At 59.8% G+C, this 23383-nt stretch overlaps 2 protein-coding genes across 2 annotated transcripts; both read right to left on the bottom strand.

Annotated features, from left to right (window-relative positions):
* Positions 1-6335: 6335 nt before the first annotated feature.
* LOC131822484 (testis-specific Y-encoded protein 1-like) lies at positions 6336-8474 on the bottom strand (the record flags this gene model as incomplete). Its single annotated transcript, XM_059158797.1, has 4 exons — positions 6336-6436; positions 6637-6748; positions 6908-6985; positions 8376-8474. Coding segments are annotated over 4 exons (390 nt in total), but the record flags the coding sequence as incomplete, so codon positions are not given.
* An 8036-nt stretch (positions 8475-16510) lies between these two features.
* LOC131822496 (testis-specific Y-encoded protein 3-like) lies at positions 16511-18319 on the bottom strand (the record flags this gene model as incomplete). Its single annotated transcript, XM_059158809.1, has 3 exons — positions 18242-18319; positions 16773-16850; positions 16511-16612 (listed from the first exon to the last, which is right to left on the bottom strand). Coding segments are annotated over exons 1-3 (258 nt in total), but the record flags the coding sequence as incomplete, so codon positions are not given.
* Between the last annotated feature and the right edge of the window lie 5064 nt (positions 18320-23383).

Below are 23383 nucleotides of genomic sequence, written 5' to 3'. Positions count from 1 at the left end.
CTGCTGCGTGCAGGGACCACCCCCCTCCACACCCCAGCACCACCCCGTTCCACCCAGCTTTCCTTCAGAGAAGGAATCTGCACACAATGTCCTGGCCCTTAATTTTTTTTTTAAGATTTTATTTATTTATCAGAGAGAGAGGGGGGGAGAGAGCACAGGCAGGCAGAGAGGGAGGCAGAGGCAGAGGGAGAAGCAGGCTCCCTGCTGAGCAAGGAGCCCGATGTGGGACTCGATCCCAGGACGCTGGGATCAAGAGGGCCAGGAGGACCCTGGCCCCAAGAGCCACAGTCCCTGGCCACCAGGGTGCACACAGAGCTTCTAAGCCGGCCCCAGCCAGATCCCCCACTGGCACTGGGAGGCATGCTAACGGGCCAGACTTTAAGTCCGAGGACCAACTGCATCTTTCTGGGAGCCTGCCGCTTCGAAAACCCTTTCCCGCTGGACTTTCCTCTGCCCGACCTCTTTCCCTTTCCCGTCTGTGTCTCTTTGCCTCTTTGCGTTCTCTTCCGTCGCCGCCAGACCTTCATCCAAGGGCACTCGGGGTCTTCCTTGCAACTTTGCTCCGAGTGCTCCCTTTGTCTGGGTCCGTCGCTGAGTGGAGTACCAGCCGGGGAGGGCATGGCGCACCCACCAGGTGCGCATTGACAGCACATGTGTCCTTTCTCAGCACGTCCTTCGTGTCCGAACCACCCCTCATGCAGGTGCACGCCAGGGGGGGATCATGGGCCACATAGGACGCCGGCCACCGGAGGTGTGAGGAAGTCCCCGCGGGGCATGGCAAGGCTGCCAGCCTTGCCCTTGTCTCATGGGAGGGCCTCACATACCAAGGATGGGTGGGTGTGTCCTGGGTGTTTTGGTGCCGAAAGAAGCAGGAGGAGCTTCCTTGAGATGAAGGGCAGGCTGCTTGGTGGGCCCAAGTGTCTCCGTTGCCCACGTTAGCTGTCAGTGCAGAGAGGGACGCCTGCAGTGAGCAAAAGGCATGGCCGCCTGTGGCGAGCAGGCAAATTATCTGAGACTGTCCCTGAAAAGGTCCCGGCGTTGGTGTGACTGGTGCAATCCAAACTGACCTAGAGGAGGGTCCTGAGGGTCCAGAGGCAGAAGTGCCCTCGAAACAGCACAGCCTTGCAGATGGGGGAGGCTGCGGTGGTGACAGAGAGAGGGGGAAGCCAGGGAGCCTGGGAGGAGAGCACCATAGCCCAGGGGGAGAAGAAGAGCTGGGGAGCGAGGGGGGCGATGGGATTGACGGACAGAGTTCAGGACAGACACGAGTGTGCAGGTGTGGGGATGGAAACACAGCGACGGAGCGAGGAAGGCCGGAGGCACAGAGGGAGGCTTTGGTCGTACAGAGGGTGCAAGGCGTACTGGCCCGAAAGACATACCGCCTATGCAGAAGGGACCCCCCAACACACACCCGATTGCGGAAGCCAACGGTACGCTGAGCAGAGCTCCATCCAGTGGTGTCAAAGAGGTCAGCAATCGTGTTCCCTGAAAACACCGGTCAGACAGCCACAGAGGAAGTCACGGCGGCGGAGGAGAGGGTTGAAACAGACAGGGGCTTACACAGGAACCGGGTCTAGCAATCGTGGGCGCGAGGCGGCCCCGGTCAGTAAGGAGTCTTCACAGCCATCTAGGACATGTAGACGACAGCACAACGGGCAGCTTTTAAAAAGCTTCCCTTGCCTACGCTCCGTGCGAGAGACTGACCTTTTCGTCCCGTAGCCACAGAGCATTTGAAAGTGGGACGAGTGAGAGTGATGAGTGACCTGAAGACCTAGGCGTGGCCCCGGAGATCCCTCCCCCTCGCTGGCCGGCTGTAAGAGCGGGGCTGTTCCTCTGTTCCCAAGGATGCGTCAACACATGGCTTACGGCGCAGGCAGCCAAGGACTCCTCGAAGACTACTGAGACAGCCCCGGCCTCATCTCACTCCACGTTGAAGAACACGGGGCCCAGGGCCCAGGCAGATTGTCTCCGCGATAGAAATTCATACAAATCCAAGTCGGGCCAACGGCCCCGCATCTGTGGCAAAGCAGAGACTCACCAGGGCCAAAGGTCATTATGCAGCCCCAGCTACGCTGATATGGGCCAGGCAGGGATGCGACATCAGAGACGTGACGGCACAGGCCTGGCCTCCACTCCCTCCACAGCATTGTTTCTGTGCCGGAGAGGATGACCACGTCAGCAAGAGGCAGGCCCCTTGCCAGACTGGTAGCGAGCACGGGCACTGGGGTCCAAGGGACAATGAACTACAGGCCCAGCCCTGCTGTGTGCAGTGGATGTGCTTGAGGACATCCCCAGGGAGCCCTCTGGAGGACTGGCATCGCCATCCCCCAAACCCAGACACTGGCCATGTTTGGCGCTGGCTCATCCTTCCCTAGCCTTGCACTCTGTCTTTACCCCAGGGAAGACATGAGACCTGATAGCTGGCCTTTTGTTCATCAACTCCCGCTGCCCAGCACCACCATCGGCACGGGAAGGACCTCCCCCCGCTGGGATGCCGTCCCAGAGCTTATGTGTCCTAGACCTCTGGGCAAGCATGAGGGCCCATCCCTTCCTCGCAATGGGGATTCCAAGGCAGCATCGTAATCACCAACCTTACACCAGGAGCTCAGGCACACCACCTGCTCCTTTCTGAGAAGGAGCTCATTCGTGAGCCTCCACACAGGAACATACAGGAACACGGGTGACATCGGTCTTCTACATTTCAGTGGTTTTCCTCGGGGGCCTCAGTCGACCTTGTCTTTCACCCCGGCACCAGGCTCCGTGGGAAGTTTTCACGGCTTCTGGTCAAGGGCGATGCTTCCTCATATGCATCTCAGCAGCGTGAACCTCCCTGGGTGGGACAGATATGCAGACACACACACACGGACACACGGGCACTCAGGCACTCAGAAGGGGGCTCTGCATTCCCACACCTGGCCCCTGAAACAAAAGAAAGGAGATGGCACATGTACACACAGACACACACACGGCTGCACACATACGCGCGCACACACACACACACACACACACACGGAGTGAAAATACAAACACACCCCATCGGGCTCCTTTCAAACACACAGACACACACATACACACGTGCTCACGCAAAAACACCGAACACACTAAATACACACATGTATCTCTGCAACTCTGGCACGTACACCAGACATGCATGCAGGCACAGAGGTGCTCGTAAGCACACACACACACACACACACACACACCATAGAGCTCTCACAGAACGTCTCTGGCACAGGCATAGACATTTGTTCCCAACTCAAAAGGACGTTCCCAGGTGTGACCTGGGACACTCGTAGTCACACACACACAAGAGACCACATCCAAAGCCTCTGGCAGACAGGCATACACAACTGACCCCAGCACATCGGAGCATGCACACTCACACAAACTTACCCTTGAGGAAAGGGCAGAATGTAAGCAAATCCCTTGTTCTGCATCCTCAAAGAACGCACGTGTATACAAGCCTGCACACACACACACACACACACACACACACACGCAGACAGGCGAGCGGTTTGCGAACCCACTGTACACACTACATACACACTGGTGCATATGGATCTGAGGCCTGCACACCATCCCTTGCATGGAGACACATAGGCGCTTGCAAAAACACTCGGGACACACCCAGTTGCCACAAGGTCTCTGGCACAGGCATACGCATTTGGCCTCACCATAAAAATCATACACGTGTGTGCCCAAAAACACTAACATGCATTCCCCACCACCTCTATGGCCTCGAGCCCACAGGCATAATAACGTGACACATCGGCGCATGCACAAACGCTCATAGCCCTAAGGGTACAGAAGCATGTAAACAAAACCCATCATCTGTGTCGTAAAGAACACACACGTAGCCACTCTCTCAATCTCTCATACACACACACACACACACACACACACTGACACAATTATACAATCACAACGAGCTCTACGCTCATACACAAAACACACACACGGAGCACACGCAGGCATGCATCCCTGCCCTCCCCCACACACAGCTATGCTTGCAAGCACACGCACACACGACAACACATCCAAGGTCTCCGGCATAGGCGTACACAGTTGACCCTGCTCAAAAAAGAAGTCTGCCCCTGGTGCCCTGCAATCCATAAACATCCACAGAATTGGACACACAGACATTCTCACCTGTCTAAAACACATACTCCAACGCACACTCCCTGAGGATGCAGACACATGCGAGGAAAACACACGACCTCCCTGACATAGAAATGCACACTCAACCGCTCAAGCACACCCACACGTGCACGCACGCACACAAAAGCCCATGCAAACCCACACTCATTCCCAGCACACATCCTATCTCTGTCACGGACTCATGTACCCTCAGCCCAAACACTGGACACAGAACTGCGCATGGAAACATACACCCAAAACACACACCATAGCTGTCCAGCCCTTGTACAAAGGAGGCCCCAGAGAGACACAGACACACACACATGCACTACAGATTGTTTACTGAGGGGAGGCACACAATGCATACACATGGTCGAGGGCATAGGGCCATTCCCCATTGCCCCTTCACACACACACTCACACACACACACACACACACACACACACACACACGTCCGTGTGCAGGCGCGGACCTGCCCTCAGCGGCTCCCTCACACATAAACACTCAGGATGTCCGCCATCCCATGGAGCACACCTGCGTTCCCTCACACATCCGTGGAACTGTCCCCTGCACTGCAGGAGGATCTGTTGCCACAGGGAGGGACCGTGAGCGACCGCCTCATCTTTGCTCCTCCCACGACCCTTGGTTTTGCGCTGGAGCTGACCAAGAAGATGCATGGCATTGCAACTCAGCAATGCAGGGCACAGTTCCAGGTTGAAGGGCAACAGAATAAGCTCTCCGAGCCATGTGAATACGGTGGTACGAGGAGACCAGGGGACCCCAGGGCCCCACTCGGTAGCACCTTACCCCTCCTGTGTGCCCCGCTCTACAGAGCAAGACTTCCCAAGAGAGCCCCGCCTCTTCCCTTCCTCTGCCAGATCCTGCTTGGAAGGGTGGGGTTCTGTCCGCAGGCAAAGAACGGCTGTGCCCTGGCCCCTTGCTCTCCATCACCCCACCCATGGAATCCAACAGGATGGGGGTTGGAGGGTCCCACCAGGCTTCTTGCCTCCTTGCCATTTCCTGTGCCCCCAATATAAAACCACACATGGACACAAGGTGCTTTGTAACTTGTTTATGGCCCTTCTCCCTGACCCTGCAGCTAGGGGCAGGATCCTCTCTAGCGCTGCCCCTGCTGCTCCTTGTCCCTTTTGCTGTCCCGTGCAGGCTGAGCACCACGGAGAAGAGCCCATGCAGGTCTCTCAACGGTGGAGGCCTCATCAGATTCTTCTTGGTGGTGCAACGCGGATGCTCTGTGATGTCCACTTCCTCACGGCTGCCATGCCTGAACACACACACACAGACACACAGACACACACGCACGCACACACACACACACACACACACACACAGAGAAACATGAAAATACACACAAAAGTCTTAGCTATTTGTGAAAATGTATGATGCCAGGGATAGTGAACGTGATGTTGTGAGCATGCCTTGTACTCGTGGGATCCCAGTTCCTCCACAGCCAGGGCACCGTGACCCTGCTTGGGATGGCCTGGGACCATTCCCAAGGACATGTGAACGATGTGGGAGGACACGCGGTGCTCAGGCATGTGGACGGCCGTCAGGGAGTCGTGGTCCAAGAGTGGGCTGGGACAAGGAGCCCGACTCCCAAAGACAGGCAGGCCATCGCCAACCGAACGAGCGGCAGGAGGACCGAGAGAGAGGCCGACAGCCATGGGAGACACTTCAGGAAAATGGGCTGGGGGAGCCTTGCTTGTCCGGATTGGCCAGGGGTTTTCCGAAGGACAGCATGGCAGGCATGAACCTGCCGGACTAGACCCATCCTCGGCCCTGTGTGTGCGCTCTGAGTTCCCGCAGGCTCACTTCCCACCCTGCCCCCTGCTCCATGGGTCCAAGCTCCTCTGAGCCTCAGTTTCCCCGCCACTAAATTGACTGTCCCCTGGCACCCCTGCCCACAGGGCTCTGGACCCAGCCCTCCTGGCTCCTCACCGACAGGTCGTCCTCTCAGCTCATTCCCAGGCGCCGCCTTCCAGCCTCGGGTAGTACTGCAACGGATTGGGCCACAGGTCCTCGATGATGATCTGGTAGGGGACAAAAGGTGAGCTGAGCACGGGGCCCCCGACCCCATTGCCCAGCAGTCGGGACTCCAGCATCTGCGCTGCTGACGAAGGCGCAGGGGCCTCACCCCGGCGATCCTGTTGGACCCTGGGCAGCTGGGGTCACACAACCAGTTGAAGAAGTTCAGGCCACTGGGGTCTCGCCTGCGGCTGGCAGCACCACGTTCATAATCCCAGAACCACTGGACTGGAGTGCAACGAGTCTCCCGATATCCTGCGGGACGAGGAAACTTAAGGGAGGCTCTCTGAGGCCTAGGACCCACGCCAGCTCTCGCTCTCAACCGACGACCTGTCCCCCTTCCTGTGCCAAATCCCTGCACTGCCCGAGGACCCCACACTCTTCCCTTTCCACCCCCGGGCCCTCATGCCGGGAAGCCCTCCGCCAGCTCCTCTGCACCTCAAGCCCACACCTACCGCCGATGCTAAGGTGATACTCCTTAACGATCACGTCGTTGTGGAAGTAGGGGTTGCTCCCAAAGTAAAACATCAACCTGCAGCGGTACTTGGGACGACCCAGTTCCTCCACCTGCCGCAGGAAAGCAAGAGAAGGGGGAGGGGGAGGGGTCGTTGACCCTAGGTGTTCTGCGTGACTGACTGACCGCAACTCTCAGCAACTCAAACGCACCCACTCCAGCTCCACCCCACTCCCAAGGCACCACCGCTGGCCTCAGGCTCCAGGGCTAACCTCTAAATTGGTCATGTAGCTGAGCATGTCTGTGTCCTGGTCACCTATCACAGCTGATAACTGGGGGTGATTCAGGATCTGCCTTGGGTCAAGGAGCCTCGACGTCAAGGGCGCCGGGAAGAGAACCAGGAACGCCCCGGCCCTTCCCGACTGAGAGCCAGGGACGGAAGGCGGCCTGTGCAGAAACAGCAGGCACTTCCCCGTCCCAACCTCCCCAGCGCTTGCCCTTTCGTCACCCATGCTCTGCCCTGGGGCATCCCAGGGCTTGGAGGATCAACAGGGCTGAGGCTCCCGGGGCCCAGGAGGGCAAGGTCAAGAGCCCGTCCGCTCTCCCTGCCTACGTCCTCTCTGGCCTGTGCCCGTGCTCGGCTGGGCCAGGAGGCAGTCAGTCACCACTCTGGATGTTTGGATGGTCTTGGTCCCCCTCACGGCCCCGTTTGCTTGTGTGCTCACCCGAGGCCCTGGGCCCTTGAGGGACCTTCTGTGCCCACAAGGGGGCTGCTCCGCTCGCTTGCAGCATGGCTGCACACCCAGGGTCTCGAGCAAGGGCCTGGCAGAGTCAGCCACAAAGGGAGGAAAGGGGTACGGCGGGAGGAAGGAGACAGAGAGACAGAGACACCCAAACCCTGACGACAGACATAGACGGAGGGCTGGGAGGGTTGAGAGAGAGAGACAGAGAGAGAGCGAGCCAGCGAGCGAGTGCGGGTGGGGGACATGGAGAGGGAGAGGCAGGGAGGGAGGAAACGTGTCTGGGAACACCTGGGCCAGGGGCCTCGGCCGGCTTCAGGAGGGCCTGTGGAGACAGAGTTGGTAGCATCCGGGGCACCGTGTCCAGGGTCCCGGGGCCCGCTGAAATCAGGCAGCCTGCTGACTGACTCTCAATGAGTGCAAGCGCACCACAGAACCGGAGGTCTCCGGGAACTCGGCAACGATACACGGTTTGAAGGACAGGGAACGAGGCGGGCAGCCTCTCAATCTGCCCCATTTACCCCAAATCCTTTCCTTCCAACATGTGCTCTGAGCCAAGTGGGCTGGGCTTCACTAGGGGTCCAGAGTGTTGACACGGGTTCCGGGACCGCAGAGGCGTGTGGGGGTGCTGCAGCCCCAAAGCACTGGTGCGGAGCTTCCACTCACAGAGGACTCCACAGGTCTCAGGCTCTGGCTTTCCCGCCAACGCGCACACCCGCACCCACCTCCTCCCGGACCACCCACTGCTGGACCTCGGCCCCCTAGGCAGTGCAGTAGAAGGGTAGACCCAGGGCTCAGGGCTTTGCGCTCCCTGCTGGCCCAGCAGCCTACTGCTGGCAGGTGCCCATTGCTGGAGGGGTGGGTGCCATGGTTGGGGGAGCCCGGCCCAGCTTCGCACTTCTCTAGCCCCTGGCTCAGTCTCAGGCTCTGCTCCCTGCTGCCCTGCTCCCACTGTCCTCCCCAGGGGCCAAACCGAGCGAGCGCGATGAAGGAAGGATACGGCGCGTGCCCAGAAGCCAGGGATGCCCTGGATGATGGCCCTCCTTCGAGCCAGGTGACCACTCCGCTTCTGATTCATCCTGCGCTTGAGCCGCAGGTAGGCCCTGGTGGCTTGGACATCCACAGAGCGGAGCGCTTCCTGAACCACCTGCAGCGCGGCAAGGGCGGCCCCGGCTGTGTCGGGCCGCGGCACCGGCTCTGCCTGCGACAGCTCCTTCGGCTTCTCGACCCGCTCTGCTTGCGCCACCTCCTCGTCTTCCACCGCCACCACCTCCTCGTCTTCCGCCGCCAGCACCTCCTCGTCTTCCGCCGCCACCACCTCCTCGTCTTCCACCGCCAGCACCTCCTCGTCTTCCACCACCACCAGCTCCTCGCATTCCACATCCAGCACCTCCTCGTCTTCCACGGCCAGCACCTGCTCGTCTTCAACTGCCAGCACCTCCACGTCTTCCACCGCCAGCACCTCCTCGCATTCCACCTCCACCTCCTCGCATTCCACCTCCACCCCCTCCTCGTCTTCCACGGCCAGCACCTCCTCGTCTTCCACCGCCAACACCTCCACCTCCCCCACGATATCCAGCACCACAAGCACCAACTCCTGCCCCGCGCCGGCCTCCTCTGGGCCACGCGGGGCCTCAGCTTCCCGCACAGCCGCTGCCACCAAACCGGCAGCCTCCAGGGCCAGAAGCGCCCCCGCGTGCCCGCAGCAGCCGGTCTCCCTGAGGGCAGCCGCCTCCTCACCGCCCCCGTGTGGGACCAAGGTGGTCCCGGATTCTGGGGCAGCTCCGCCTTCCCCGGACCCAGACTCCCTCTCCATGTGGCCCTGCCCCTCAACCCAGGCAGCTGCGGAGGGCAGGCGATAGAGGCGGGAACCGCAGGCTCAGGTCCGCGCCCGGCGTCGGCGGTGGGCAGCAGCCGCCTGTCTGAGTGCGCGGGCCTGGGGCACGCATGCGCACAGGGACCCGGGGCGGTGGCTGACGCCACCAAGCGGCGCGCGGCGTGGCGTGCCGGGAGGAGTCACACATGCGTCCTGGGAGCGATAGAGACTCGGAGCCCCAAGAGGATGGGGGTGCTCCGGGGTCTCGCCCGGGATAGGGCTGTGGGCGTGGCCACCACCCTCCTGGGCCCTTGCAGGCGCCAGAGCTAGCCAGGAAGGCCGCCCGCGACGCTCCCCCGCGGTGCCCTCCGTGCCTCCCAACCCCTAACGTTTCTACACAGACACCTCGTAGGCCTTCCCGACGGTGCCCTCATGTCACAGTCCCGCTCGTCCCTTTCACATCCGTCCCTCTGGGACCCCTCGCCTCTCGCTAGCATTTGAAATCCAGCGGCTGAATCCAGTGTCTCCCCGCAGCCCGAAAGCCTCCCACGCTGCTTCTTAGCGGAACCCTGGGAAAGCCCTGGGGGCATCGGCTGGTGCTCCAACGGTGCCGCGTCACTGTTGTCGGGCTTTTGCCCTGGACAATCCAGCGGTGGAGGGAGCGAGGAGCCTACCACCAAGCTGCTGCGTGCAGGGACCGCCCCCCTCCACACCCCAGCACCACCCCGTTCCACCCAGCTTTCCTTCAGATAAGGAATCTGCACACAATGTCCTGGCCCTTAATTTTTTTTTTTCTCTGCAATTTTTTTTTTAAGATTTTATTTATTTATCAGAGAGGGGGGGGGGAGAGAGCACAGGCAGACAGAGAGGCAGGCAGAGGCAGAGGGAGAAGCAGGCTCCCTGCTGAGCAAGGAGCCCGATGTGGGACTCGATCCCAGGACGCTGGGTTCAAGAGGGCCAGGAGGACCCTGGCCCCAAGAGCCACAGTCCCTGGCCACCAGTGTGCACACAGAGCTTCTAAGCCGGCCCCAGCCAGATCCCCCACTGGCACTGGGAGGCATGCTAACGGGCCAGACTTTAAGTCCGAGGACCAACTGCATCTTTCTGGGAGCCTGCCGCTTCGAAAACCCTTTCCCGCTGGACTTTCCTCTGCCCGACCTCTTTCCCTTTCCCGTCTGTGTCTCTTTTCCTCTTTGCGTTCTCATCCGTCGCCGCCAGACCTTCATCCAAGGGCACTCGGGGTCTTCCTTGCAACTTTGCTCCGAGTGCTCCCTTTGTCTGGGTCCGTCGCTGAGTGGAGTACCAGCCGGGGAGGGCATGGCGCACCCACCAGGTGCGCATTGACAGCACATGTGTCCTTTCTCAGCACGTCCTTCGTGTCCGAACCACCCCTCATGCAGGTGCACGCCACGGGGGGATCATGGGCCACATAGGACGCCGGCCACCGGAGGTGTGAGGAAGTCCCCGCGGGGCATGGCAAGGCTGCCAGCCTTGCCCTTGCCTCATGGGAGGGCCTCACATACCAAGGATGGGTGGGTGTGTCCTGGGGGTTTTGGAGCCGAAAGAAGCAGGAGGAGCTTCCTTGAGATGAAGGGCAGGCTGCATGGTGGGCCCAAGTGTCTCCGTTGCCCACGTTAGCTCTCAGTGCAGAGAGGGACGCCTGCAGTGAGAAAAAGGCATGGCCGCCTGTGGCGAGCAGGCAAATTATCTGAGACTGTCCCTGAAAAGGTCCCGGCGTTGGTGTGACTGGTGCAATCCAAACTGACCTAGAGGAGGGTCCTGAGGGTCCAGAGGCAGAAGTGCCCTCGAAACAGCACAGCCTTGCAGATGGGGGAGGCTGCGGTGGTGACAGAGAGAGGGGGAAGCCAGGGAGCCTGGGAGGAGAGCACCATAGCCCAGGGGGAGAAGAAGAGCTGGGGAGCGAGGGGGGCGATGGGATTGACGGGCAGAGTTCAGGACAGACACGAGTGTGCAGGTGTGGGGATGGAAACACAGCGACGGAGCGAGGAAGGCCGGAGGCACAGAGGGAGGCTTTGGTCGTACAGAGGGTGCAAGGCGTACTGGCCCGAAAGACATACCGCCTATGCAGAAGGGACCCCCCCAACACACACCCGATTGCGGAAGCCAACGGTCCGCTGAGCAGAGCTCCATCCAGTGGTGTCAAAGAGGTCAGCAATCGTGTTCCCTGAAAACACCGGTCAGACAGCCACAGAGGAAGTCACGGCGGCGGAGGAGAGGGTGGAAACAGACAGGGGCTTACACAGGAACCGGGTCTAGCAATCGTGGGCGCGAGGCGGCCCCGGTCAATAAGGAGTCTTCACAGCCATCTAGGACATGTAGACGACAGCACAACGGGCAGCTTTTAAAAAGCTTCCCTTGCCTACGCTCCGTGCGAGAGACTGACCTTTTCGTCCCGTAGCCACAGAGCATTTGAAAGTGGGACGAGTGAGAGTGATGAGTGACCTGAAGACCTAGGCGTGGCCCCGGAGATCCCTCCCCCTCGCTGGCCGGCTGTAAGAGCGGGGCTGTTCCTCTGTTCCCAAGGATGCGTCAACACATGGCTTACGGCGCAGGCAGCCAAGGACTCCTCGAAGACTACTGAGACAGCCCCGGCCTCATCTCACTCCACGTTGAAGGACACGGGGCCCAGGGCCCAGGCAGATTGTCTCCGCGATAGAAATTCATACAAATCCAAGTCGGGCCAAGGTCCTCGATCTGTGGCAAAGAAGAGACACACCAGGGCCAAAGGTCATTATGCAGCCCCAGCTACGCTGATATGGGCCAGGCAGGGATGCGACATCAGAGACGTGACGGCACAGGCCTGGCCTCCACTCCCTCCACAGCATTGTTTCTGTGCCGGAGAGGATGACCACGTCAGCAAGAGGCAGGCCCCTTGCCAGACTGGTAGCGAGCACGGGCACTGGGGTCCAAGGGACAATGAACTACAGGCCCAGCCCTGCTGTGTGCAGTGGATGTGCTTGAGGACATCCCCAGGGAGCCCTCTGGAGGACTGGCATCGCCATCCCCCAAACCCAGACACTGGCCATGTTTGGCGCTGGCTCATCCTTCCCTAGCCTGCACTCTGTCTTTACCCCAGGGAAGACATGAGACCTGATAGCTGGCCTTTTGTTCATCAACTCCCGCTGCCCAGCACCACCATCGGCACGGGAAGGACCTCCCCCCGCTGGGATGCCGTCCCAGAGCTTATGTGTCCTAGACCTCTGGGCAAGCATGAGGGCCCATCCCTTCCTCGCAATGGGGATTCCAAGGCAGCATCGTAATCACCAACCTTACACCAGGAGCTCAGGCACACCACCTGCTCCTTTCTGAGAAGGAGCTCATTCGTGAGCCTCCACACAGGAACATACAGGAACACGGGTGACATCGGTCTTCTACATTTCAGTGGTTTTCCTCGGGGGCCTCAGTCGACCTTGCCTTTCACCCCGGCACCAGGCTCCGTGGGAAGTTTTCACGGCTTCTGGTCAAGGGCGATGCTTCCTCATATGCATCTCAGCAGCGTGAACCTCCCTGGGTGGGACAGATATGCAGACACACACACACGGACACACGGGCACTCAGGCACTCAGAAGGGGGCTCTGCATTCCCACACCTGGCCCCTGAAACAAAAGAAAGGAGATGGCACATGTACACACAGACACACACACGGCTGCACACATACGCGCGCACACACACACACGGAGTGAAAATACAAACACACCCCATCGGGCTCCTTTCAAACACACAGACACACACATACACACGTGCTCACGCAAAAACACCGAACACACTAAATACACACATGTATCTCTGCAACTCTTGCACGTACACCAGACATGCATGCAGGCACAGAGGTGCTCGTAAGCACACACACACACACACACACACACCATAGAGCTCTCACAGAACGTCTCTGGCACAGGCATAGACATTTGTTCCCAACTCAAAAGGACGTTCCCAGGTGTGACCTGGGACACTCGTAGTCACACACACACAAGAGACCACATCCAAAGCCTCTGGCAGACAGGCATACACAACTGACCCCAGCACATCGGAGCATGCACACTCACACAAACTTACCCTTGAGGAAAGGGCAGAATGTAAGCAAATCCCTTGTTCTGCATCCTCAAAGAACGCACGTGTATAGAAGCCTGCACACACAACACACACACACACACACACACACGCAGACAGGCGAGCGGTTTGCGAACCCACTGTACACACTACATACACACTCGTGCATATGGATCTGAGGCCTGCACACCATCCCTTGCATGGAGACACATAGGCGCTTGCAAAAACACTCGGGACACACCCAGTTGCCACAAGGTCTCTGGCACAGGCATACGCATTTGGCCTCACCATAAAAATCATACACGTGTGTGCCCAAAAACACTAACATGCATTCCCCACCACCTCTATGGCCTCGAGCCCACAGGCATAATAACGTGACACATCGGCGCATGCACAAACGCTCATAGCCCTAAGGGTACAGAAGCATGTAAACAAAACCCATCATCTGTGTCATAAAGAACACACACGTAGCCACTCTCTCAATCTCTCATACACACACACACACACACACACACACACTGACACAATTATACAATCACAACGAGCTCTACGCTCATACACAAAACACACACACGGAGCACACGCAGGCATGCATCCCTGCCCTCCCCCACACACAGCTATGCTTGCAAGCACACGCACACACGACAACACATCCAAGGTCTCCGGCATAGGCGTACACAGTTGACCCTGCTCAAAAAAGAAGTCTGCCCCTGGTGCCCTGCAATCCATAAACATCCACAGAAGTGGACACACAGACATTCTCACCTGTCTAAAACACATACTCCAACGCACACTCCCTGAGGATGCAGACACATGCGAGGAAAACACACGACCTCTCTGACATAGAAATGCACACTCAACCGCTCAAGCACACCCACACGTGCACGCACGCACACAAAAGCCCATGCAAACCCACACTCATTCCCAGCACACATCCTATCTCTGTCACGGACTCATGTACCCTCAGCCCAAACACTGGACACAGAACTGCGCATGGAAACATACACCCAAAACACACAGCATAGCTGTCCAGCCCTTGTACAAAGGAGGCCCCAGAGAGACACAGACACACACACATGCACTACAGATTGTTTACTGAGGGGAGGCACACAATGCATACACATGGTCGAGGGCATAGGGCCATTCCCCATTGCCCCTTCACACACACACTCACACACACACACACACACACACACACACACACACACACACGTCCGTGTGCAGGCGCGGACCTGCCCTCAGCGGCTCCCTCACACATAAACACTCAGGATGTCCGCCATCCCATGGAGCACACCTGCGTTCTCTCACACATCCGTGGAACTGTCCCCTGCACTGCAGGAGGATCTGTTGCCACAGGGAGGGACCGTGAGCGACCGCCTCATCTTTGCTCCTCCCACGACCCTTGGTTTTGCGCTGGTGCTGACCAAGAAGATGCATGGTATTGCAACTCAGCAATGCAGGGCACAGTTCCAGGTTGAAGGGCAACAGAAAAAGCTCTCCGAGCCATGTGAATACGGTGGTACGAGGAGCCCAGGGGACCCCAGGGCCCCACTCGGGAGCACCTTACCCCTCCTGTGTGCCCCGCTCTACAGAACAAGACTTCCCAAGAGAGCCCCGCCTCTTCCCTTCCTCTGCCAGATCCTGCTTGGAAGGGTGGGGTTCTGTCCGCAGGCCAAGAACGGCTGTGCCCTGGCCCCTTGCTCTCCATCACCCCACCCATGGAATCCAACAGGATGGGGGTTGGAGGGTCCCACCAGGCTTCTTGCCTCCTTGCCATTTCCTGTGCCCCCAATATAAAACCACACATGGACACAAGGTGCTTTGTAACTTGTTTATGGCCCTTCTCCCTGACCCTGCAGCTAGGGGCAGGATCCTCTCTAGCGCTGCCCCTGCTGCTCCTTGTCCCTTTTGCTGTCCCGTGCAGGCTGAGCACCACGGAGAAGAGCCCATGCAGGTCTCTCAACGGTGGAGGCCTCATCAGATTCTTCTTGGTGGTGCAACGCGGATGCTCTGTGATGTCCACTTCCACACGGCTGCCATGCCTTGACACACACACACAGACACACAGACACACACACACACACACACAGAGAAACATGAAAATACACACAAAAGTCTTAGCTATTTGTGAAAATGTATGATGCCAGGGATAGTGAACGTGATGTTGTGAGCATGCCTTGTACTCGTGGGATCCCAGTTCCTCCACAGCCAGGGCACCGTGACCCTGCTTGGGATGGCCTGGGACCATTCCCAAGGACATGTGAACGATGTGGGAGGACACGCGGTGCTCAGGCATGTGGACGGCCGTCAGGGAGTCGTGGTCCAAGAGTGGGCTGGGACAAGGAGCCCGACTCCCAAAGACAGGCAGGCCATCGCCAACCGAACGAGCGGCAGGAGGACCGAGAGAGAGGCCGACAGCCATGGGAGACACTTCAGGAAAATGGGCTGGGGGAGCCTTGCTTGTCCGGATTGGCCAGGGGTTTTCCGAAGGACAGCATGGCAGGCATGAACCTGCCGGACTAGACCCATCCTCGGCCCTGTGTGTGCGCTCTGAGTTCCCGCAGGCTCACTTCCCACCCTGCCCCCTGCTCCATGGGTCCAAGCTCCTCTGAGCCTCAGTTTCCCCGCCACTAAATTGACTGTCCCCTGGCACCCCTGCCCACAGGGCTCTGGACCCAGCCCTCCTGGCTCCTCACCGACAGGTCGTCCTCTCAGCTCATTCCCAGGCGCCGCCTTCCAGCCTCGGGTAGTACTGCAACGGATTGGGCCACAGGTCCTCGATGATGATCTGGTAGGGGACAAAAGGTGAGCTGAGCACGGGGCCCCCGACCCCGTTGCCCAGCAGTCGGGACTCCAGCATCTGCGCTGCTGACGAAGGCGCAGGGGCCTCACCCCGGCGATCCTGTTGGACCCTGGGCAGCTGGGGTCACACAACCAGTTGAAGAAGTTCAGGCCGCTGGGGTCTCGCCTGCGGCTGGCAGCACCACGTTCATAATCCCAGAACCACTGGACTGGAGTGCAACGAGTCTCCCGATATCCTGCGGGACGAGGAAACTTAAGGGAGGCTCTCCGAGGCCTAGGACCCACGCCAGCTCTCGCTCTCAACCGACGACCTGTCCCCCTTCCTGTGCCAAATCCCTGCACTGCCCGAGGACCCCACACTCTTCCCTTTCCACCCCCGGGCCCTCATGCCGGGAAGCCCTCCGCCAGCTCCTCTGCACCTCAAGCCCACACCTACCGCCGATGCTAAGGTGATACTCCTTAACGATCACGTCGTTGTGGAAGTAGGGGTTGCTCCCAAAGTAAAACATCAACCTGCAGCGGTACTTGGGACGACCCAGTTCCTCCACCTGCCGCAGGAAAGCAAGAGAAGGGGGAGGGGGAGGGGTCGTTGACCCTAGGTGTTCTGCGTGACTGACTGACCGCAACTCTCAGCAACTCAAACGCACCCACTCCAGCTCCACCCCCACTCCCAAGGCACCACCGCTGGCCTCAGGCTCCAGGGCTAACCTCTAAATTGGTCATGTAGCTGAGCATGTCTGTGTCCTGGTCACCTATCACAGCTGATAACTGGGGGTGATTCAGGATCTGCCTTGGGTCAAGGAGCCTCGACGTCAAGGGCGCCGGGAAGAGAACCAGGAACGCCCCGGCCCTTCCCGACTGAGAGCCAGGGACGGAAGGCGGCCTGTGCAGAAGCAGCAGGCACTGCCCCGTCCCAACCTCCCCAGCGCTTGCCCTTTCGTCACCCATGCTCTGCCCTGGGGCATCGCAGGGCTTGGAGGATCAACAGGGCTGAGGCTCCCGGGGCCCAGGAGGGCAAGGTCAAGAGCCCGTCCGCTCTCCCTGCCTACGTCCTCTCTGGCCTGTGCCCGTGCTCGGCTGGGCCAGGAGGCAGTCAGTCACCACTCTGGATGTTTGGATGGTCTCGGTCCCCCTCACGGCCCCGTTTGCTTGTGTGCTCACCCGAGGCCCTGGGCCCTTGAGGGACCTTCTGTGCCCACAAGGGGGCTGCTCCGCTCGCTTGCAGCATGGCTGCACACCCAGGGTCTCGAGCAAGGGCCTGGCAGAGTCAGCCACAAAGGGAGGAAAGGGGTACGGCGGGAGGAAGGAGACAGAGAGACAGAGACACCCAAACCCTGACGACAGACATAGACGGAGGGCTGGGAGGGTTGAGAGAGAGAGACAGAGAGAGAGCGAGCGAGCGAGCGAGCGCGGGTGGGGGACATGGAGAGGGAGAGGCAGGGAGGGAGGAAACGTGTCTGGGAACACCTGGGCCAGGGGCCTCGGCCGGCTTCAGGAGGGCCTGTGGAGACAGAGTTGGTAGCACCCGGGGCACCGTGTCCAGGGTCCCGGGGCCCGCTGAAATCAGGCAGCCTGCTGACTGACTCTCAATGAGTGCAAGCGCACCACAGAACCGGAGGTCTCCGGGAACTCGGCAACGATACACGGTTTGAAGGACACGGAACGAGGCGGGCAGCCTCTCCATCTGCCCCATTTACCCCAAATCCTTTCCTTCCAACATGTGCTCTGAGCCAAGTGGGCTCGGCTTCACTAGGGGTCCAGAGTGTTGACACGGGTTCCGGGACCGCAGAGGCGTGTGGGGGTGCTGCAGCCCCAAAGCACTGGCGCGGAGCTTCCACTCACAGAGGACTCCACAGGTCTCAGGCTCTGGCTTTCCCGCCAACGCGCACACCCGCACCCACCTCCTCCCGGACCAGCCACTGCTGGACCCCGGCCCCCTAGGCAGTGCAGTAGAAGGGTAGACCCAGGGCTCAGGGCTTTGCGCTCCCTGCTGGCCCAGCAGCCTACTGCTGGCAGGTGCCCATTGCTGGAGGGGTGGGTGCCATGGTTGGGGGAGCCCGGCCCAGCTTCGCACTTCTCTAGCCCCTGGCTCAGGCTCAGGCTCTGCTCCCTGCTGCCCTGCTCCCACTGTCCTCCCCAGGGGCCAAAACCGAGCGGGCGCGATGAAGGAAGGATACGGCGCGTGCCCAGAAGCCAGGGATGCCCTGGATGATGGCCCTCCTTCGAGCCAGGTGACCACTCCGCTTCTGATTCATCCTGCGCTTGAGCCGCAGGTAGGCCCTGGTGGCTTGGACATCCACAGAGCGGAGTGCTTCCTGAACCACCTGCAGCGCGGCAAGGGCGGCCCCGGCTGTGTCGGGCCGCGGCACCGGCTCTGCCTGCGACAGCTCCTTCGGCTTCTCGACCCGCTCTGCTTGCGCCACCTCCTCGTCTTCCACCGCCACCACCTCCTCGTCTTCCACCGCCAGCACCTCCTCGTCTTCCAACACCACCAGCTCCTCGCATTCCACATCCAGCACCTCCTCGTCTTCCACGGCCAGCACCTGCTCGTCTTCAACTGCCAGCACCTCCACGTCTTCCACCGCCAGCACCTCCTCGCATTCCACCTCCACCTCCTCGCATTCCACCTCCACCCCCTCCTCGTCTTCCACGGCCAGCACCTCCTCGTCTTCCACCGCCACCACCTCCACCTCCCCCACGATATCCAGCACCACAAGCACCAACACCTGCCCCGCGCCGGCCTCCTCTGGGCCACGCGGGGCCTCAGCTTCCCGCACAGCCGCTGCCACCAAACCGGCAGCCTCCAGGGCCAGAAGCGCCCCCGCGTGCCCGCAGCAGCCGGTCTCCCTGAGGGCAGCCAACTCCTCACCGCCCCCGTGTGGTACCAAGTTGGTCCCGGATTCTGGGGCAGCTCCGCCTTCCCCGGACCCAGACTCCCTCTCCATGTGGCCCTGCCCCTCAACCCAGGCAGCTGCGGAGGGCAGGCGATAGAGGCGGGAACCGCAGGCTCAGGTCCGCGCCCGGCGTCGGCGGTGGGCAGCAGCCGCCTGTCTGAGTGCGCGGGCCTGGGGCACGCATGCGCACAGGGACCCGGGGCGGTGGCTGACGCCACCAAGCGGCGCGCGGCGTGGCGTGCCGGGAGGAGTCACACATGCGTCCTGGGAGCGATAGAGACTCCGAGCCCCAAGAGGATGGGGGTGCTCCGGGGTCTCGCCCGGGATAGGGCCGTGGGCGTGGCCACCACCCTACTGGGCCCTTGCAGGCGCCAGAGCTAGCCAGGAAGGCCGCCCGCGACGCTCCCCCGCGGTGCCCTCCGTGCCTCCCAACCCCTAACGTTTCTACACAGACACCTCGTAGGCCTTCCCGCCGGTGCCCTCGTGTCACAGTCCCGCTCTTCCCTTTCACATCCGTCCCTCTGGGACCCCTCGCCTCTCGCTAGCATTTGAAATCCAGCGGCTGAATCCAGTGTCTCCCCGCAGCCCGAAAGCCTCCCACGCTGCTTCTTAGCGGAACCCGGGGAAAGCCCTGGGGGCATCGGCTGGTGCTCCAACGGTGCCGCTTCACTGTTGTCGGGCTTTTGCCCTGGAACAATCCAGCGGTGGAGGGAGCCAGGAGCCTACCACCAAGCTGCTGCGTGCAGGGACCACCCCCCTCCACACCCCAGCACCACCCCGTTCCACCCAGCTTTCCTTCAGATAAGGAATCTGCACACAATGTCCTGGCCCTTAATTTTTTTTTTCTCTGCAATTTTTTTTTTAAGATTTTATTTATTTATCAGAGAGGGGGGGGGGGGAGAGAGCACAGGCAGACAGAGAGGCAGGCAGAGGCAGAGGGAGAAGCAGGCTCCCTGCTGAGCAAGGAGCCCGATGTGGGACTCGATCCCAGGACGCTGGGTTCAAGAGGGCCAGGAGGACCCTGGCCCCAAGAGCCACAGTCCCTGGCCACCAGGGTGCACACAGAGCTTCTAAGCCGGCCCCAGCCAGATCCCCCACTGGCACTGGGAGGCATGCTAACGGGCCAGACTTTAAGTCCGAGGACCAACTGCATCTTTCTGGGAGCCTGCCGCTTCGAAAACCCTTTCCCGCTGGACTTTCCTCTGCCCGACCTCTTTCCCTTTCCCGTCTGTGTCTCTTTTCCTCTTTGCGTTCTCATCCGTCGCCGCCAGACCTTCATCCAAGGGCACTCGGGGTCTTCCTTGCAACTTTGCTCCGAGTGCTCCCTTTGTCTGGGTCCGTCGCTGAGTGGAGTACCAGCCGGGGAGGGCATGGCGCACCCACCAGGTGCGCATTGACAGCACATGTGTCCTTTCTCAGCACGTCCTTCGTGTCCGAACCACCCCTCATGCAGGTGCACGCCAGGGGGGGATCATGGGCCACATAGGACGCCGGCCACCGGAGGTGTGAGGAAGTCCCCGCGGGGCATGGCAAGGCTGCCAGCCTTGCCCTTGCCTCATGGGAGGGCCTCACATACCAAGGATGGGTGGGTGTGTCCTGGGGGTTTTGGAGCCGAAAGAAGCAGGAGGAGCTTCCTTGAGATGAAGGGCAGGCTGCATGGTGGGCCCAAGTGTCTCCGTTGCCCACGTTAGCTCTCAGTGCAGAGAGGGACGCCTGCAGTGAGCAAAAGGCATGGCCGCCTGTGGCGAGCAGGCAAATTATCTGAGACTGTCCCTGAAAAGGTCCCGGCGTTGGTGTGACTGGTGCAATCCAAACTGACCTAGAGGAGGGTCCTGAGGGTCCAGAGGCAGAAGTGCCCTCGAAACAGCACAGCCTTGCAGATGGGGGAGGCTGCGGTGGTGACAGAGAGAGGGGGAAGCCAGGGAGCCTGGGAGGAGAGCACCATAGCCCAGGGGGAGAAGAAGAGCTGGGGAGCGAGGGGGGCGATGGGATTGACGGGCAGAGTTCAGGACAGACACGAGTGTGCAGGTGTGGGGATGGAAACACAGCGACGGAGCGAGGAAGGCCGGAGGCACAGAGGGAGGCTTTGGTCGTACAGAGGGTGCAAGGCGTACTGGCCCGAAAGTCATACCGCCTATGCAGAAGGGACCCCCCCAACACACACCCGATTGCGGAAGCCAACGGTCCGCTGAGCAGAGCTCCATCCAGTGGTGTCAAAGAGGTCAGCAATCGTGTTCCCTGAAAACACCGGTCAGACAGCCACAGAGGAAGTCACGGCGGCGGAGGAGAGGGTGGAAACAGACAGGGGCTTACACAGGAACCGGGTCTAGCAATCGTGGGCCAGAGGCGGCCCCGGTCAATAAGGAGTCTTCACAGCCATCTAGGACATGTAGACGACAGCACAACGGGCAGCTTTTAAAAAGCTTCCTTTGCCTACGCTCCGTGCGAGAGACTGACCTTTTCGTCCCGTAGCCACAGAGCATTTGAAAGTGGGACGAGTGAGAGTGATGAGTGACCTGAAGACCTAGGCGTGGCCCCGGAGATCCCTCCCCCTCGCTGGCCGGCTGTAAGAGCGGGGCTGTTCCTCTGTTCCCAAGGATGCGTCAACACATGGCTTACGGCGCAGGCAGCCAAGGACTCCTCGAAGACTACTGAGACAGCCCCGGCCTCATCTCACTCCACGTTGAAGAACACGGGGCCCAGGGCCCAGGCAGATTGTCTCCGCGATAGAAATTCATACAAATCCAAGTCGGGCCAAGGTCCTCGATCTGTGGCAAAGAAGAGACACACCAGGGCCAAAGGTCATTATGCAGCCCCAGCTACGCTGATATGGGCCAGGCAGGGATGCGACATCAGAGACGTGACGGCACAGGCCTGGCCTCCACTCCCTCCACAGCATTGTTTCTGTGCCGGAGAGGATGACCACGTCAGCAAGAGGCAGGCCCCTTGCCAGACTGGTAGCGAGCACGGGCACTGGGGTCCAAGGGACAATGAACTACAGGCCCAGCCCTGCTGTGTGCAGTGGATGTGCTTGAGGACATCCCCAGGGAGCCCTCTGGAGGACTGGCATCGCCAACCCCCAAACCCAGACACTGGCCATGTTTGGCGCTGGCTCATCCTTCCCTAGCCTTGCACTCTGTCTTTACCCCAGGGAAGACATGAGACCTGATAGCTGGCCTTTTGTTCATCAACTCCCGCTGCCCAGCACCACCATCGGCACGGGAAGGACCTCCCCCCGCTGGGATGCCGTCCCAGAGCTTATGTGTCCTAGACCTCTGGGCAAGCATGAGGGCCCATCCCTTCCTCGCAATGGGGATTCCAAGGCAGCATCGTAATCACCAACCTTACACCAGGAGCTCAGGCACACCACCTGCTCCTTTCTGAGAAGGAGCTCATTCGTGAGCCTCCACACAGGAAAATACAGGAACACGGGTGACATCGGTCTTCTACATTTCAGTGGTTTTCCTCGGGGGCCTCAGTCGACCTTGTCTTTCACCCCGGCACCAGGCTCCGTGGGAAGTTTTCACGGCTTCTGGTCAAGGGCGATGCTTCCTCATATGCATCTCAGCAGCGTGAACCTCCCTGGGTGGGACAGATATGCAGACACACACACACGGACACACGGGCACTCAGGCACTCAGAAGGGGGCTCTGCATTCCCACACCTGGCCCCTGAAACAAAAGAAAGGAGATGGCACATGTACACACAGACACACACACGGCTGCACACATACGCGCGCACACACACACACACACACACGGAGTGAAAATACAAACACACCCCATCGGGCTCCTTTCAAACACACAGACACACACATACACACGTGCTCACGCAAAAACACCGAACACACTAAATACACACATGTATCTCTGCAACTCTTGCACGTACACCAGACATGCATGCAGGCACAGAGGTGCTCGTAAGCACACACACACACACACACACACACCATAGAGCTCTCACAGAACGTCTCTGGCACAGGCATAGACATTTGTTCCCAACTCAAAAGGACGTTCCCAGGTGTGACCTGGGACACTCGTAGTCACACACACACAAGAGACCACATCCAAAGCCTCTGGCAGACAGGCATACACAACTGACCCCAGCACATCGGAGCATGCACACTCACACAAACTTACCCTTGAGGAAAGGGCAGAATGTAAGCAAATCCCTTGTTCTGCATCCTCAAAGAACGCACGTGTATAGAAGCCTGCACACACAACACACACACACACACACACACACGCAGACAGGCGAGCGGTTTGCGAACCCACTGTACACACTACATACACACTCGTGCATATGGATCTGAGGCCTGCACACCATCCCTTGCATGGAGACACATAGGCGCTTGCAAAAACACTCGGGACACACCCAGTTGCCACAAGGTCTCTGGCACAGGCATACGCATTTGGCCTCACCATA

The sequence above is a fragment of the Mustela lutreola genome, chromosome Y (assembly GCF_030435805.1).
Source record: "Mustela lutreola isolate mMusLut2 chromosome Y, mMusLut2.pri, whole genome shotgun sequence".
Classification (NCBI taxonomy): domain Eukaryota; kingdom Metazoa; phylum Chordata; class Mammalia; order Carnivora; family Mustelidae; genus Mustela; species Mustela lutreola.
The sequence above is the reverse complement of the archived record's forward strand: the minus strand, read 5'-3'. Positions and strand labels throughout refer to the sequence as shown.